Here is a 17062-nt window from a genome sequence, read left to right on the forward strand (position 1 = left end):
ATTGTTTCCTCAAATTTTTTCTATTAAGAAAATCTTATTTTAGACAGCCTAGTACAGCCACATTTGCTTACAGATCTGTATTCTTTTATAGATATTTCATGAAAAACTGGAAATGTGACACAAACGAGTATGTAAGAAGTTCACAGACTCCTCACTCTTTTATATAAGGAATCATCTTTGCTTCTCCAATAAAAAAGTTAAGTCCTACCTGCAGAGTGAAGACCACTCACTCCAGGATGAGTTGTAGTAGCGATCCCGAGCCTGCACAGAAATCAGGTCTTTAGGGCCAGCGCTTGAAATCTGAATATGCTGCTCATCAACCTCCTGATCCTACGAACAGAGCACAGGTCCTTCAGTGGATTGTAAAGGTCAAACAGAACATACGAGGAAGTGCCAGACAGATGCAATGAGCATAGGTAACTCAAAAAACACTGATAGTCTGTTGTTTCAAAAGCACCAGTCTGCTATCACAGCTATCAAAATCATGACGAGTTGTGAGAACCTCAGCCTTTGTAGAAGCAAACTAGAAAGCCCACTTTCCATTGAAGTCAGTGATGTAAAGTGATCCTAACTCAAAACTGAAATTGTATTATTAAACAAAGGGTTTATTTTTTATCAAGGCTTTCCTTTTTTCTCCTTTTCCCAAAGTGGGAGCCCCAATAGACAGAAGTCCCTGATTTTCAGTATCCTTGAGATTTCCACTGAGGACAAGAAGCTGGTACAAGAAGCACTCTTAAAACTGGCCAGTTTTGTTATTTAAGGGATCAAAGATACCCTTGCTAAATTCAAGGAGCCGCTAGGGAAATGGCCCCATCTGCTGGTACAAGCTTACTTATTTTTTCACATAGAAAAATACATCCTTTAATGTTCTTGGTTTAATCAGTTGCCAGTATTGAACGATCGTATATGTTGGTTTATTTTTCTGGTTGCTGGACCAAGGAAGAGTAGCACTGCAGTTAAGGCCTTGCACTGTGGTCACTTGGCTCATGCACTTCTTTCCAGTTCTGCAGTTGACTTCTTTGTCAACCTAGGCAAATCACCACATTACTATTTTGTGTTGTTTAATGTACTCAGGAGCATTAGTAATGGAAACAAAGACATTTTGTGATTTAAAGCTAATACTGAGTAGTAATGTTAAGTTAACAATTAGCAAATAACTGGGAAGTGAATGGCAAAGGCTGTAGTCTCCACCAGTCTCCACAGAAATGCTACCAAATGAATCACTGATTCCCTATTTGACTGTTCACCTATAAAGAAAATCGGAGCTACCCGGATTTAAACAACATACAAGGAACTCAGTGCAACAGGACTTAGACTTCTTGATTTAGAAATTGGGATTTTCCCAAATTAGGACCCACACAACCCCACATACGAATTAGTAGAAAGTTTTCTCATGCTATCATGGGTATGCAACACGGGGCACGACATTACCTCCAGGTTACGTCAGTGTTGCATCCACCCCAGAGTATGTTGCTAGGGCCTTATAGCTCATTGAACTAGGAGGAAGGTTGTTTTCTTTCAAGATAGAATCGTACCACATTTGGGGCTTGGTACCTTCTTTTTTATTCTAGTCCATGAGTCTTGCGTTCTAAGCTTATATTATTTATTCTGTTTGTTAAAGCAAGAAAAGCTCATTTCAAATGCCATACCTCTGGCTTGCTTTTGTGTCTCTTTCTACTTTCAACTTTGACCCTGAAAGTCAAAGGGAAGTAGGACGTTGGTGTGCTCCAAGTTTTTGGATACGTCCAGGTGACCGTTCTATTTTTGGCCACATACTGACATTGCGGTGGGTCAGGTTTTACTGCAAGAGAAAATATAAAATGAATTTAATTCTCATTAGCAGCATGATGTCATATGTTGGTGTCCTATTGTTGATAGTTTTACGAGAATAAGACCTGGTAGCCTCCATTAGATTAAGATAGACGTATGTATAATGTGTAAGAACTGTGTTTCCATGGAAAATTAACCACAGTCCCAGAGCCTTCTTTTTTTGCCTAGAGGGTTGCAGAGGGCTTTATCAGAGACAGAGAACCACCTTCAAACCCTGCTGACTGTTAGGAGATTTAGCAAAGCATCTATTTCTTTAGGATGCTGCCTCATTTTCCTGTACCCTGTGGCATCAGGGTTACAGTTATTCTTATTCCTGTCAGTTTATATTAGACTGCCATGGATGTCCATCTGCAAGAATGGATCAGAAACATAGCACACATAGCATTAGCCATTTTCTGAGTCACTGGTAAGTCTACAGTTTCTAGAGAAGAGCCTGCTCAACTATGGGTTGTTCCCTGACTGGGAGACCACATGCCCCTTCGCAAACATGTCCATCTCATAGAGAAGGTTATAGCAGCTTCTGAGAGATGTGGGGGAGAGAGGGTAGGAGGTCACAAGCTATGGAGATGTTGCTTCTTCACTTCCTCATCCACTTCCAGGCTGCTGCTATGATTTGTTTTCCCCTGTTCCTGTAACTGGGGGCTTGATACAGATTTACAGTAGAATAGGGCAGGGATTCCCAAGCTTAGTTTGGTTAGCTACCATTATTAGTTCCACTCTCACCACCAACAAGAATAAAGCTAAGAGTAAATCACGATTTCTGGTCTACGCACTGATATCTCTGATGAAGAAGCTGCTGGTGTAGTTCTCATATTCCACCTCATCGATGACCTCCAGAAATATCTCAACTGGCTGGTGCTCTTCAGCGAATGGACAGTAGTTCTCTTTCTGGCACTGGGCTGTGTATTTAATCACTGAGTTATCGGTGTGAGCCACAGGGCTGCTGCAGGTTACATCTCCTTGAGAGCTGAATACGGAACAGAAGAAGGTATTGGAAATGCTAGTTTGTTCTGAGAATTTTTGTTGTCACAATGATATCATGTAGTTGGTAAGGTAATGCTTTGCTGCCACCTGAATCATTCTATGGCTTCAATTTAGCCTGTGTAAAAACAGTCCAGTAAGAGTTCTTACATTTTCAAAGTTTTATAAAAGGACTGTCCCCCTTAGCAGAAGGAGATTGTGTTTAAACTAAAACAAGGTATGTCCTTTTCTTCTTTATTACCACTGTCCCATGACAGGCTCTGGTATCTAACTTTGTTCTTCAGCCCTTTCCAAAACCTTGCTGGAATAAATGAGGCAAGGTTAAAATGCATCCATTGGGGAACAATAACAAAAGACAAATATAAAGTGCTACCTGAGTCTGACTCTATTTTTGCTTTCAGTGAAATAAAACACTTTGCAGCTATTTCCTCTTTAACAAACTGAAATGACCTCTGCTCGAGTACTCCATGTTTTGGAGAAACCCCCAAGAGTAGCGGGAGGTAGGAAATCCCCACAAGGTTCCCCTCACATATTTCCCTCGCAGGTTTCTGCAGTGTCCCTCAACTGAGACTTGTCAGTGGACATGTGGCTTTTGCAGTGGGTGCAGCCTCCCACTCCTTCAGTGCCACTGGATCTGCTGAGACGGGACTCAATGCTATGATTGTTTCTACTTTTGGCTCAACTTCCTCTCTCTTCCCTGCATGAACAGTTTTTGCTGTTACTTAAGTGACTCTGTGGCCGTACTGTAGCAGCTGTAACAATCCAATGGGAGTTGTTCCGTTGTCAAATCTTTATTAATTCCTGAGCAATTTCTATGGCCTTATTAGTTAAGCAGGTCCCTGTGATGGCCCCAAACCCTTTTGCACATGTTCAGACTCTGGGAGTGGGATTCTTCCCCTGTGTGTTCTCAGTTGGCAACCCACAATCCAGGATCTCCTCCACACAGTAATAGCGAAGGCTACTTTGGCCTTATTACGAGGTGGCTAAGGAAAGTACAAGCTTTTACCCTTTTAGACTTCTGATTGTGAACTTCACATTTGGACTCTCATTTTCTGTCATCCATGAACATGTGAAAATTCCAGAGTAATTCTTTGCCTCACATTTTAAAAATGGTCTGTTTGGCTCTAGATGGAAAAAGAAAGAAAACATTTTTTTTTTCCCCAAGATAAGTCCAAGCAGAGAGAAAACAGTAACTCAGCAGATGCTCATCCACTTTGGCAGATAGTGGGTATACAACCAGACACGATTGCCAGACTATTGAGCAGCCATTTCTAGTTAAAAAGCCATACAATCACGGTTTGGTGGCTGAAGGCTGGTCTACATAGCACTGCATTAACCACAGCTACGTGGCTGTTGATAGCAGCTAGCATGTACCCAACCTATTGGAGATGCCTGATGGAGCTTGTCACTAAAAGATTTATGTAGCTATATAGATTCTTTCACAGAGAAACATTGCAGCAAACAAAGCAAATCAGTTGCTGACTCACCAGAAAAGCAGTAGGGATGTATTGATGTTCTTCCATAGTTTTTATACCAGCCTAATCATTCCTACCATCAGTCCATCCTATGGGTCTAGAGAGTCCTTAATTAATCCTAATGACAACATATTCCCACTTTGCTCATCAGATGCACCACACACAAGAAAAATCATCATTTGCCCTTCACTGTCAATAAAGTATTTGAAGAGGACTCATTTTAAAGTACATGTTTTCTCATGCAGTTCTCCAGAGAGCTCCCTTTGGTCTGCAATGTGTAAAGCTAAACAAAATGCATCACAACATCCTATGACCTTACCTTTAAAACTTTTCAGAATTGACCTCATCATTTGCCCACTTGCATCTATTTTAGTTATGAGGAAAAAATCATAGCTGATGATTTCGTGGGTATCAGCTGTCAGACAGGTGTAGTTGCCAGCATCTGGGAACTCTTTCACTTCAGCAATCAGTGTCTTTCCAGTTCCTATCACTTCTGTGCCCTTTTTCCAGTAAACTGACAGTGCTTCATCAGATGTGTTGCAGGTAAGCTCCACTTTTGTAGGTGGTGTCTCATCACTCCACTCAGATTCTATGACGTAAACTGGACATTGCAGAAAAAGAAGTATTAGCAACTATTCACACTTAACAGTGCTAGTGAAGATTGAATTGAGCCCTGTATTCAGCTTCAGTCTCCAGGGGAACTACTGGCAAATCTCTTCCTTTATTGCCACCAGGTTCCAACGCCACCTGGAAATCTTCACTATAAGAAGAGGTTTGACTTAGAAAACTACAGTGCATCTAGAACTTTTTTGATCAGTAGGGATAACATTTTAATTGAAGAAGAAAATTTTTTCCATGTTTCAAGAGAATCCTGTAGTGCTTCGTAACCCTAGAAAGTAGGCAGGAGCCTTTATTTTAAAAATGAGGATGCCAGGATACACTGAGCCCATATATTCCTCCTTCACATGGCCCTTGGCCTTTGCTCACAGAATGGCATGTGTAACCACTTGCTGCTCCATTGCTTGGCTCCATGGAAGGCCCTCTTCAGAGTCAAAGGCCTGTGAGTGAGCAGTGGGAAAGAGGAGAGCTCCAGGTAAGTGGATTGTATTTACCCCTAGCTGATGCTGTATTCCATTTTCTACAAGGAGCAATATGTACTGCTATCACCATGGTCCAAATGAAGCGATTACTAAAAGCCACAGCAGAGGTAAGTGGACTGCAACAGAGAGATGGGGTCTCCTGAGAGCTGTCTTGTAGCTCTGAAGCACCCTATTGGTCACTCCAAATTAGAAGAAATTCCACCTAATGAAATAATTTGGAATAATTCCACTAAAGGGGTGTTATCTTCTCCTGTCTCTTTGCTGTGGTTTCACATGAGAAGTAAAGGAGTAGTCAGGTTAGCTCAGGAACTTCACCTGCACATTTGTGTGGCAACAATTCTCAAAATTTAACTGCTATTGCTTAGATGGCAGCTCTGTCACAGGCTCCCCAACTGCATTCAGTGCCCTCAGAGACTGTTCTACATGCAAGAACAAGCAAAAATCTGTTTCTTAGCGTGTCAGCACCACAGAAAGTGCTCAGCTCAGGAAACCGGAGTTCCAATAATGAGCTATAAGACCTTTTCACCAGGACATTTCACTGTGAAAATGAGAGCATTAAGAATTCACTACAGAGAAGAAACACTAAGAAATACATGTCAAATGTTATATCTAAAAAGATAGAGAATATGCAGCTCTAGGAAGCTTACCAAACTGGTTATGGATATTTGAAGCACAGGCAGAGTAAATCTTAAAGACTTCAGACACAAAGAGATATAAAAGTATATTCTCAATATGGTGACAAACATATCTGCAATTTTCAGTACAGTGGTATTGCTCAGGAAACCCACAGAGTAAATCATTTCTTGATGTACAGATACTGAGAAAGGTAGCTGAATTATCCTTTAAAAATAAAACACTTCACAATCAGATGGAGAATGCTTTTTCCATGTTAATTAGGATCCTTCTTCATGGATCATCCCATTGAAGACAGCCTGGATTATGGAGCTACTCTGCGTGAATAAGAGTGGCAAATACGACCATCTGAATTTAGCCTAATTTTATGATGAATAAATTATTTAAAACATTTGCCAATTTATTACTGATGCTGTATTTTTTACAGACGTGTTTGCAATTCACTTATTTACCAGAAAGGTTGCATAAACTATTTTTTAATTCTGGATTTTTCTGTGAAATGTTCTTTTTGACAATTAATTCTTCACTGTTTGTTTGTGGGCTGTTACCTACATCACAAGACAGCATTTCCGCTTCTTGACTGCATGACGGAAACTTTTTGAAGACGAGAACAGGGAATAGGGAATCAGGCAGTTCCTAATGTAAGTATTCAGATTAACAGCCATTGAGTTAGAAGTGTCTACATTTTAGGACTTCTAAATATTACCATTAATATCTATTAGTTGGCTGGTTATTCATAAACAAACAGTAAGAAACTTGGCCAAGGGACAGTAGCTAACAGACTGTGCTTTCAGACACAAATATAACTGTCAATCCTTTCTTTACCATTCAGTCAGCTATAGGTCTCCGTAAATTAAGATTGCTTACCATTCTCCCTCAGTTTCCACTGCGCTTCCAGAAGGGTAGCAAAGGAAAATAGTGAGAGTAACACAAACAGAAGGTGAGACATCTGCAGGGAAAAACAAATTACTAAGCATCGTTTAGCGTTATTGACTGTGTGCTGAAGCCAAGCTCAATGCTGGGCGGGATAGTAAGAGGGCAGAGTCATTTCCAATGGACTAAGAAACCTTCTCCCATTCTACGAACTCTTAGACTACATCAAAATTGCACAGCAGGTTTGCACTAGCAGCCAGGCCAAAACTTTGGTCTGCCAGTTACTCACACCGCAAACCAGTTTAGAGGAAATCACGGAACTGAGAGGAAATTGTTGTATGCATAGCTCTTGACCCTTATGTGGTCGGCAGCTTAGGAGCATTCCCAAGTCCCTCAGTTAAGTATTCCTCACACATCAGAAGTGCTACTGATGCTAGCGGGGCTGCTTGCATAAATAAGGCCTTGGAGCAAAGGATTTTTGAACTCTGAATTCCAGTCATGCAAAGCTTTTATACACATTCCTTGCTTTAAGCATGTCAGTAGTCCTATTAAAGCAAAATGTGCATGAAATGAAGCATTTGCTGAAGAGTTTTGCTAAACCAGTCTTCACCATCTCTCTTTGTGAGGACAAGTGACGGTGGCGTCAATAACTGCAGTGTAGAGCTGGCTTCGGTACTGACATTTGCCTAACTAATTCTGTTACCCAGCTGAAGTTACGTAGTCTAATTTACTTTGCAAACAATTTCGGGCAAAATTCCTATTGAAGTCAGTGACACAGATATATTTGCAAAGATGGCTAGGTATGTATATCATTGCTGCAGAGTTCACTTGAGACATATATATGACTTAAGAGTATATAGATATATATCTGTATACATATATATGTGTATATATATGTACATTCAGGTTCCAGATCTCAAATTATTTGTCTTGAATTCAAAATACAGCTAGAGCTCTTCATGAAACACAAAACACTGTCGAATGTTGTGATAACCACCAGGCACACAAGAAAAACTCGATGACAGTTAATTAGATGCAGTTTCAGACAGTTTTCTTTAACTGGAGAATAAGCCAAACGGATAGGGGTATGACTTAGAAACAGCGACTGATGAGTATAGCTTCCAAAGTCTGTTTTGACTATCAATGGGAGTTTGAGTGCAGACGAAATAAAATGAAATTAGGTGGTAATTTTGTTTTTTTTTTTTCTCCCAAACAAATCTTTTTTTCAGTGAAAGGGAATTCCTCAGGATTTCTTCTCACATACTACAAACCTTTACATCTGGGTTTATGGAGGAAGGGTGTGTATACGTTTTGATATGCACCAAATCAATAACTTCCTGTCTGCTCCTGCTACTAGTAGCAGTTATTAATCTTGATCAGAAGTCAGCTGTCTCTGGATCAATGCCAAAGAAAGCACGCTGTCTGATTTTGTGCACCACACATCACAGCTATTAATGGGACCAGAAGCGAGGAGTACAGTACCCTGAAAGAGTATCTAAGAGAGGAACCACCTCACACTGCATCTGACACTCAGAGAAGCAGAAACCTCAGTCATAAGCTAGATACTATTAGGCAGCCTGTCAGCTGTATATTACTTCATTAACAGGCACTTTCTTAGCTCCTGATGATTTTCTGCTGCAGGCAGGGTTATCTGTAACTTGTGAAAGAAAAATATATTTTGCATCTTCTTGAAAATTGTCAGCTGCTGCTCTTTTCTTTCATCCTCATATGGCATCAGTTCTCTTCGTATAACTGATACCTGAGATTTCAACTAAAAACTTGGAGGGAGAAAAAGGGGGCAAAATATGCTTTATTTTCAGTGTTAAACTTTCATCAAAACTGAAACATTGAAAAAAGAAGTTTCTTCTGATTTTAGGGAGAAGTTGAAAGATTTGGGTTTTTTAGGAATGAGATTAACAATTTCCATGGAAAACTATTCAACTTTCCCCCACTCCCCAACCTCTCCTTTTCACAATTTTATAGAAAAATTGGTCAGAAATAAACTCGGTCTCTGAACGTCATTAACCAGTGCAGTTGCCTGAGCGCTTCATAGGTGAGGACAGCGTACCAACATTATGTGTTCGCTGCTCCAGAGCATCAACCCATGTAAATCCGTAGCGTTCCTTCACTGAGAATCACAGATTAATTTCTGTTGGAAAGGAGACCTCTGGAGGTCAGCTGGGCCAATCCCAGCTCAAAGCAGAGCGTCAATGGAATTACATTTATTTAAAGCAAAGAATGGTCTCACCACAAATATGTATTTGCATAGGCACACACCCCAGCAACATGAATATTGCTAAGATATAAAAGATCATTATCTTACAACATTCAGTTTTCTATTACTTAGCTAACAATTCTATTAGCTATATACTTTTTATATATGTTCATATGGGCTTAACTATATAAATACTATTCTGAGAAAAGTCTCATGACAACTTTTAAACAAACTTTCAAATAAATTACTTCAAGTTTCCATTTATTACCTCTGAAATCAGCTGTTGCTAGTCTTTTGTCCTCCCCCACAAGGGACAGTGAGAGAAGAAAGGAATTCTTACCTTTTCCTGTGACGCCTATTAGCTGAAGTTGCCAGGCAGGTTCGTTTTGTGATCTGAAGGAAGCAAAGTGCTGGCTCTTTTATAAATGTAAACTCTGAAAGGAAAGGGATGCTCCGTTTCACCGCAATACCACAGAATTGCAACACGTGAACTGAGTTCCTTTTTTACACAGTGGTAGAACTAAAGCAAAAAAAAAAAAAGAGAGAGAGAGAGAGAGAGAGAGAGAGAGAGCGAGAAAAAGAAATGTTTGGGAGTCCCAGGTAAACTTTAAAGAGGAAATGAGATTGTCACAATGACCTTTATGATATGCCAGAGGCACTTCCTTTCCTGTCCAGTTTTCTGTCTCTCTCATACTACCAGTCTCATCAGCTGGGGAAGAGTAAACAAAGAGTAAATAAACTTCCAGAACTGTTTGAGGCGAAATATATTGTGAAGACAGAAAGAGAAAGTTAAATGAACTAAATCTGCTACTACCTGGTAAACACTGAAGAGAGAAATACATAAACTAAAATCTCACTTACCACATCAATTAGAACTAGAACTAAGGGAAAATTATTTTTATTTGCTGTTTTAATATTATATTTATTCTAAAAATTGAGACTTAAGTCAATCAAAACAAAATCTGAAATTGCCACATTATTTTATATTGGCAGTTTTAAATTAAATCTATTAGTTTTTCATTATAAACTAAGGTTCCTTTTAGATGTGTATTTGAGCATAAGAAAAGCCACATCTGTAACATATATTTTGAAAGTGAGGCAAAAGTTTCCATTTCTTTATTTATTTGAGAAATAGAAAACAATGCGCTTCATCGGGCAGGCGAACCAAACTGAGTTGGTCAACTAGCCCTGTTCTAAATCTGAATAACAATGATTGCAACACTATAAGCACCAAGAAATACATTGCTTACCAAAACAAAAAAATTGAATTCAACCTGATATACTTTAGAAATGCATAAAGAGATACGCCTCTACACCGCACACTTTCTAGTGACAGGAGGGTTCTTACAGCCGGGAGATCAGAGATGCCATGTAGGCATACAGCAATGAGAAGATAGGGCCTGTCCCTTCTGCTACAGTCGATGGCCTTTCAGAGGTCCTTCACACAGGTGAAACAGCACAAGCGTGTGCAATAAGTTGCGTATTTGGTGCCCCCAAATACGGCAAGAACGTAAAGCAAAAGGAGGAACAAACCAAATTAGCAGTGAGGCAAACTAGATTTTCATAAACCCCAGTTGTTCCCAGTGCATGTAGTTCCTGCTCACTGTCACACATCTGGGAGGCTCAACAGCCGAGAGGGAGGCATGGTCTCCTTTAAATGAGGGTAGTTTCAGGACTCGAGTAACTGTACTGCAAGCTTTAAACGAATATACAGAACTGCTAGTGGAGTCCTTTTCTCTCCTTAGCCATCCTCTTCAAAGAAAAACTGCTTGAGTGGGGTCACATACCTTAGGCAGTTAAGCTTTAGTTCCCTCCCATCTGACAAAACACAGAATTAGAGCACTGCAATGGTGCTCTCACATGGGCCTAACAGCGTCCCTCCTGAACCCAGTGTATCCAACCTGTTATTCAAATATCGACTCCAGACTTTGCTTTGCTAGATATCACAGCCAGAGCTGGGACGAGAGCAGAGGGAGAGGGCTGCAGGCTGAGTGCTGTTTTCTGAGTCAGGTTTGAAATGGTGGCTCTGGGACAGAGAAAAACTAATCAGTTCACATAGTCTATACCAAATCTGGATCAAAGCAGTTTATTGATTTGTTAATGACATGACATGGAATTGGACCAGCAACCAGTGAACTATGCATTCAAGATTCATATGAATAATGCAACAGATAAATCACAGTACCGGATACTTCCAGAGTGTTAATACCTACAAATTTCTAAACAACCTTCTATAACTAATCCCAAACAGTTCCAATCACACGTGCACACACACACACACACAGACACACACAGAGTGGAAGGAAGTGTGGGTTACAATTACATGCAGCCTGTTTGGGTGTTCACCTCCTTACACAAATCTCCTGTTGGGGATGTGGGTCCTCTAGCTCTGTGTGTACCTGTGCAGCTTTCTATAACTCGCTAAGGCTAGCGAGAAAGTACCTTGCGAGGTCACCTGTGCACACCTGAGATGTGAGTCCCTACTTGTCGCGCCCCATACCGTCACTCCAGTAGCTGGAGTACAGGCTACTCACGGTATCTGACAGGGAGGATGCTCTGTCAGGCCTAGACAGAGGTCGTGATGCCAGAAGAGTGACTTCTGGCAGTGTAAGACCAGATATTTTCTCATGCTCTGTTTCCGCTCCAAGGTCTCTTTCCCCACTGTTTCACATTTTCATGGTTGTTTTATATGTCTTTTCAAGCTAACTACTTGCTTCAGAAGTCTTTTTGTAACTCCCTCGTTACTGGTTACTGTTTAATCTGGCTGATGCTCGCCTTCTCTTTCTCATGTTCTGTTGGCCAAATGTCTTCTCAGACAGTTTTGGGTGCTCCATTCACATATAATGTTATTCCCGTTCTTATCTTAACAGCTGTTGTTATCCAGGCCATTTTGCCAAGGGTGGGCCATGCAACCCCCTCAGCATGTGCTCAAACTTCTGTCATTGTTGTTACACCCTCCGTAAAGAGAAAATACCAGTTTGAGAAAACATATTGAGAAAGACATGGCAGAAGCAGCTAGAGGAGCAGGCAAGTGAAGGGGATTCTAGCTGTTCCATCTGACAAAATTGTCTCCCTCTTGTGCTAACCCCTGCCTACCCTTTAAATACATTTTGGAAGGAGGCTGGACTGTGCACCATATCCCCATTCACCTGGCTTTCCTTCCAGAGGAAATCTTGTCACAAGCACAGGGAGGAAGCTTCAGTTCAGCTTCAGGGTGTCAGCTTTGACGCCTTCCCCAGTGGGGACGTTCAGGAGACCAAGACTGCACGATGCACCACAGAGCACACTTTGTGCACAAGCGTCCCCAGGAACCGGGGCTGAGGGCTGAGCAGTGCTGCCCCTCTTCTCTGGCAGCCTCAGCCAATCGTTCTAATTGCAGCCTCCGGGAAGCACTTTGGGCAGCTCTCCTTTCACAAATCAGAAATACCTTGGGCTGAATCAAGTTTAAGCAACACATTATTCCCACGTAAGACTATTTTCAAAACTCACTTCTGTCTTAACATACAAATTAAACAGCAAACCAGCAACGACCAGGAGAAGTTGAGAGCTGCCTTCACAGTCACTGAGCAGATAAATACGTGCACAAATAACCATACAGGCACATTGCTTAATTCCTTCCTAAAATCTAAACTTGCCTGTTTGCTTATATCAGCCGCGTATTATGGCTTTTCTTTTTCGACTGTTATGTCAAACTAATGCTCAGCTTGAACATCTGCCCAATCTGGTGGTTGTCTTTGAATGCCTATTCAGTCTTAAAATGTGACTAGTTAATGATTAATGTAAATAAATGCACATTTTCAGAGTGCAAGTTCTTTATACTTATATGCCTACAGCACACCTATTTGCCTTAGCTCAGTTACTGTTACAGGACAAATGAATAATAAAGTGCCCAAACTTTGTGTCAAGAATCCTAGATGCCAATTATGGAGTGTAGATACATCTTTGTGGAACTTCCATGCCAGGATAGTTTGCTATGATCCATCAGAGTGGAATTTTTAAATATTAAAACATAGAGATTGTGAAAATATCTTTTGATGACAGTCTGGTTTTCCATTATGAGCTCACATATTCTTAAGGGGAAATTTGGAGAAAAGCAATCCCATCATTTTATCCCACTTCCCCTATGACACTGAAAAAGAGAAAGATGGAAGCTCTATGTCAGTGTTTTGCTTTCCTCTAAGGCACTGGATACACTCCTTATTGGCAGAAATGGCGTACTGAAAGTCTTTCTATTAGCAGGAATATTCTACCGAAAACAAGGGCCTGCTTGAAAAATGGTTTTACTTTCTTTTGAAGGATTGACAATGTTTTTGCTTCATGGAATGACACATGTATTTCACCACAATCCAGGAAAAAACTGTTTGCATAGCATTAGTAAAAGGAAGACTAACAGAAACTGTGTAATCAGTACAGTTCCTCTTGATGGAATTTCCTTCAGCACCTGGCTAGCTTTGCATGAATGTCAATTTGTAGATTAATGCCAACGATCGAGTTTTATTATTTCTATTATTAATGTAGCAGCGGTGAGAAGGGAACTCTGCTCTTTTACACAATTCATCAAACAATGATTTATGTGACTTTATCAGGAAATGCTGTATAATATTAATATATCAATGATCTTTACTAAAAACTCCAATTCCAAGCTACTTGAATCCAGATCAAACCTTGGAAGAAATGTGAAACAATAGAGGGGAAAATATATATCCCACTTCTATGAAAAAAAAAAAAAAACCTAAGCTTTGTACAACAGTAGTTTGTTTCTAGTATAGTACGTTCAGTGGGACCGTTCGAGAAGGGGAGCGCAGGTGTCTCTCCTGAGATGGAGAGGATAAAATGTTTACCCTATTCATCTGCTAAGCTAGTAGTCCCTCCACTACCTCCAAAATAGAAGCTGTCTAACAGTATACTGTGGCCTGACCTAATTAATTGGCCATTATTATGTTACTGTAGGTACTTAACTTTCAGATCAGAGCTAATTCTTGTTCAATGTAGGGGTGAATGTAAATGTAAAATACAAGTACAAACAAAGCACTAGCTGGTCCTCTCCTCTCCTCTCCTCTCCTCTCTCCTCTCCTCTCCTCTCCTCTCCTCTCCTCTCCTCTCCTCTCCTCTCCTCTCCTCTCCTCTCCTCTCCTCTCCTCTCCTCTCCTCTCCTCTCCTCTCTCCCTCCATGCTATGACAATACATATAGTATCTAAGCAATGGGCATGTGTGTAACCCACATTGCTGTTTTCCCCAGAGGAGGGGGTGTGGACTGATTAGGAGGGCAATAAGGAGGCTTTGTTTGCTCTTTATAAACATGTTACAGGTAGGGTTAAAAAAAAAAAAGTGCATTTGGAGTGAAAGGCAATGACATTTGCTGCCTTCCTGGAGGGTTTCATTCAGAAGGCTTGGGCCAGCTCTGGAGAAAGGCTTGTCCTCCACCCAAAAGCCTTTATCTTCATGGCCAATTTTCTTACTATTCAAAAAGGTGAGAAATTTTTGATCACTGTCATCCTCCCGACAATTCAGCTGTTGTTTTACGTTTCCTGAGGCCAGCTCCTCGGCTACCGGAAAAGAACGACTCTGAGGGCCAAGTCCCACACAAAGCTGGCAATTTCCAAGAGTTTTTGCAATGTACTACTAAAATGTTGGAGTAGTTCAAAACATCTTTCAGTGCCTTTGACAATTTTTCCTCTCCCAACAAAATGGGAGGAAATGAACAGCACGTTTTTCTCAGCTCCTCCCTTCACCCAGGCTGCAAATTACCTGCCGTGGGCTACCCTAGCCAACGCAAAAGCTGTGGTCTTTCATCTATGGCTCTTGTGCAGCCTGCTCCTCTAAAGACCCTTTGATATTGCATACAGTCATGGGGATGTAGCAAGCTCATACTGAATTAATTAATTCATTCATTAATCTAATGACATGTAGAGTATTGTGAGTTTGTTCAGTGAGCTGTAAGTTGACTATGCAGACGTGCATTTAGTGGTGGAGAAGGGAGAGGAGAGTTATTCTTGCTAGTAGTTCCAATGACTAAGGTTATGCTTACATGGTATTTCACAAGGAGGTTTGCACCCTTCTGAAGAGGGCACACAGTTCAGGCTTGGCACTGTGCTAGCTACTGCCATACAACTTGTGATCAGGCTCAGGGTTCCAGCAGAACAAGCTGAGATCCATGTGTGAAACACTGTATTGATAGTATTTCAATTTAACTCTAGTGCATGTATGTCAGTGCAAAGTGGGATCATTATGAAAAATACTCCAGTTGTATGTTTTTATTGCTGTTTTGAAGGGGTAGGTGAACACAAATTAAGGAAAGTCAGCTGAATACCTTGAAGAAAAGGAAACCATGACGATTTGCTATTTTGCTGTGTAATTATTAATATATATGTATTTCTTTTATGCTAAAGCCTAGAGGCACAAACCAACAATGGAGCCCCATCTTACAAGGGCTTCCAGGAGTTCACAGTACGATTCAGTAACCAGTCATGATTCAGGCAGCTGGTTGCATCATTTATTACCTGTCAGAAAATTCCAAGTTCCTGGCAGTTGTGAAAAGATATTTTACATTATGTAATAAGAGCTTTAATACCTCCTATGACTGTTAACAAATGAGGTCATTCAAGGCCTATTTGGAAAGCAAAGATGTTTCACACATTAACCACTGAAGCATCCCTCAACTTCTGACAAGCAAGGAAAATTTCTGAAATGACTCTAGTGGTTGTTTTACGATATGACTTTAGCTTCTGTAATTGCTGTGAATGTTAGCATTGCTGAAGTCATGTTGTAATAAATGGGACTACAGTATTACCAACCCTAAGTGCTAAACATTCAGTAGCCTCAGCATGTAATAGTCTCTAGCAACCACAGTAGTGGGGGGAAAAGAGAGGGACCGTGCATTGGCATTCCCGTTATACACCAGACATGGAGGAAGATGTCTAGGAAGGGATGAGACCTTAGCCCTGCTAGTCTTCCACAGTCCCCAGGTGTATCTACTCAGCTATATTTAAACAGTGCTTTCTATCTTTTCTTTTTTTGCTTTTATCTTCCTTTCGTGATAGAAGCTAAATCTGAATTAATAACAATGTATCTGGAGTTCATACAGAGGAAAAAGAAATAGTCCATACTTAAAGAGAAAGTGATAGAGGCTTAATCCTACTCTCTCTAATACAATGGCCGTTTCAGCTTTGTGTTCTGTGGAAATAGTTTTAGGTCCAGTGTTCACAAAAAAGCCTCTTTGGTACCAGAGCTACAATGCTTAGACAGGAAATTCTGTTTCAGACTTGTCTGAGACTGACTTAAGTGCTTGCAGGAAGGTATCCCTATGCTTACCGCCAGGCACCGCCAGACCTGAGGATAGGAAAAGTTTCCACTGGTTTTAAATGGATCAAGATCAGACCTGAAGCATGCTTCCACCTTTCTCAAATAGCAGATCAGGTAACCCATATTGATCCTCTGACTTACTTAGGGAATGAATAATGCACACGCTGGGTCTCTCTTATATGTTCTGTGGAACAGAGATTCTCAAGCTGGCCAACAGCCTCTTGTAAGAGGCTTATAAATGAGCTTTTAAAAAAGCAAGCTCCCCCCAATTGCCTTAAATTCTCAACAGAGATTTGAAATTCCATTGGAAAATTTGAAGAAATATGAAACTTAGGTTTTCAGTGTCCACTTGAGTCATGTAGCACGGAATTTCAAGGACAGAAAGTTAAGGTAGTCAGTTCTCTTTGTGTAGTTAGTTTCATATAGATTATCATGAAGCAAACCACCAGGGAGGCCAACAGCACATGAGCAGAAGCTGAAAGTGGGCATTAGACTCCATATCCTTTAATTTTATCCTTTAAAAAGGTGTTCAGAGCAAAGCTGAATTTTAAAAAGGAACATACAAATACTTCAATAATTTCTCAATGTATTTCTTCATAAATAAAAAAAAGTGGAACTCCAAAAAGTTATTTTTAGAGTGCCATTTCTTTTAT

General features: G+C 40.5%; 1 protein-coding gene across 1 annotated transcript; it reads right to left on the reverse strand.

Annotated features, from left to right (window-relative positions):
- Positions 1-204: 204 nt before the first annotated feature.
- IL12B (interleukin 12B) lies at positions 205-9531 on the reverse strand. Its single transcript, XM_009685612.2, has 7 exons — positions 9448-9531; positions 6887-6968; positions 4606-4887; positions 3818-3935; positions 2604-2797; positions 1650-1801; positions 205-324 (listed from the first exon to the last, which is right to left on the reverse strand). Exons 2-7 carry the CDS (start codon positions 6966-6968, stop codon positions 205-207), a joined length of 948 nt encoding a protein of 315 aa, XP_009683907.1. The 5' UTR covers positions 9448-9531.
- Between the last annotated feature and the right edge of the window lie 7531 nt (positions 9532-17062).

The sequence above is a fragment of the Struthio camelus genome, chromosome 13, assembly GCF_040807025.1.
Source record: "Struthio camelus isolate bStrCam1 chromosome 13, bStrCam1.hap1, whole genome shotgun sequence".
Taxonomy (NCBI): Eukaryota; Metazoa; Chordata; class Aves; order Struthioniformes; family Struthionidae; genus Struthio; species Struthio camelus.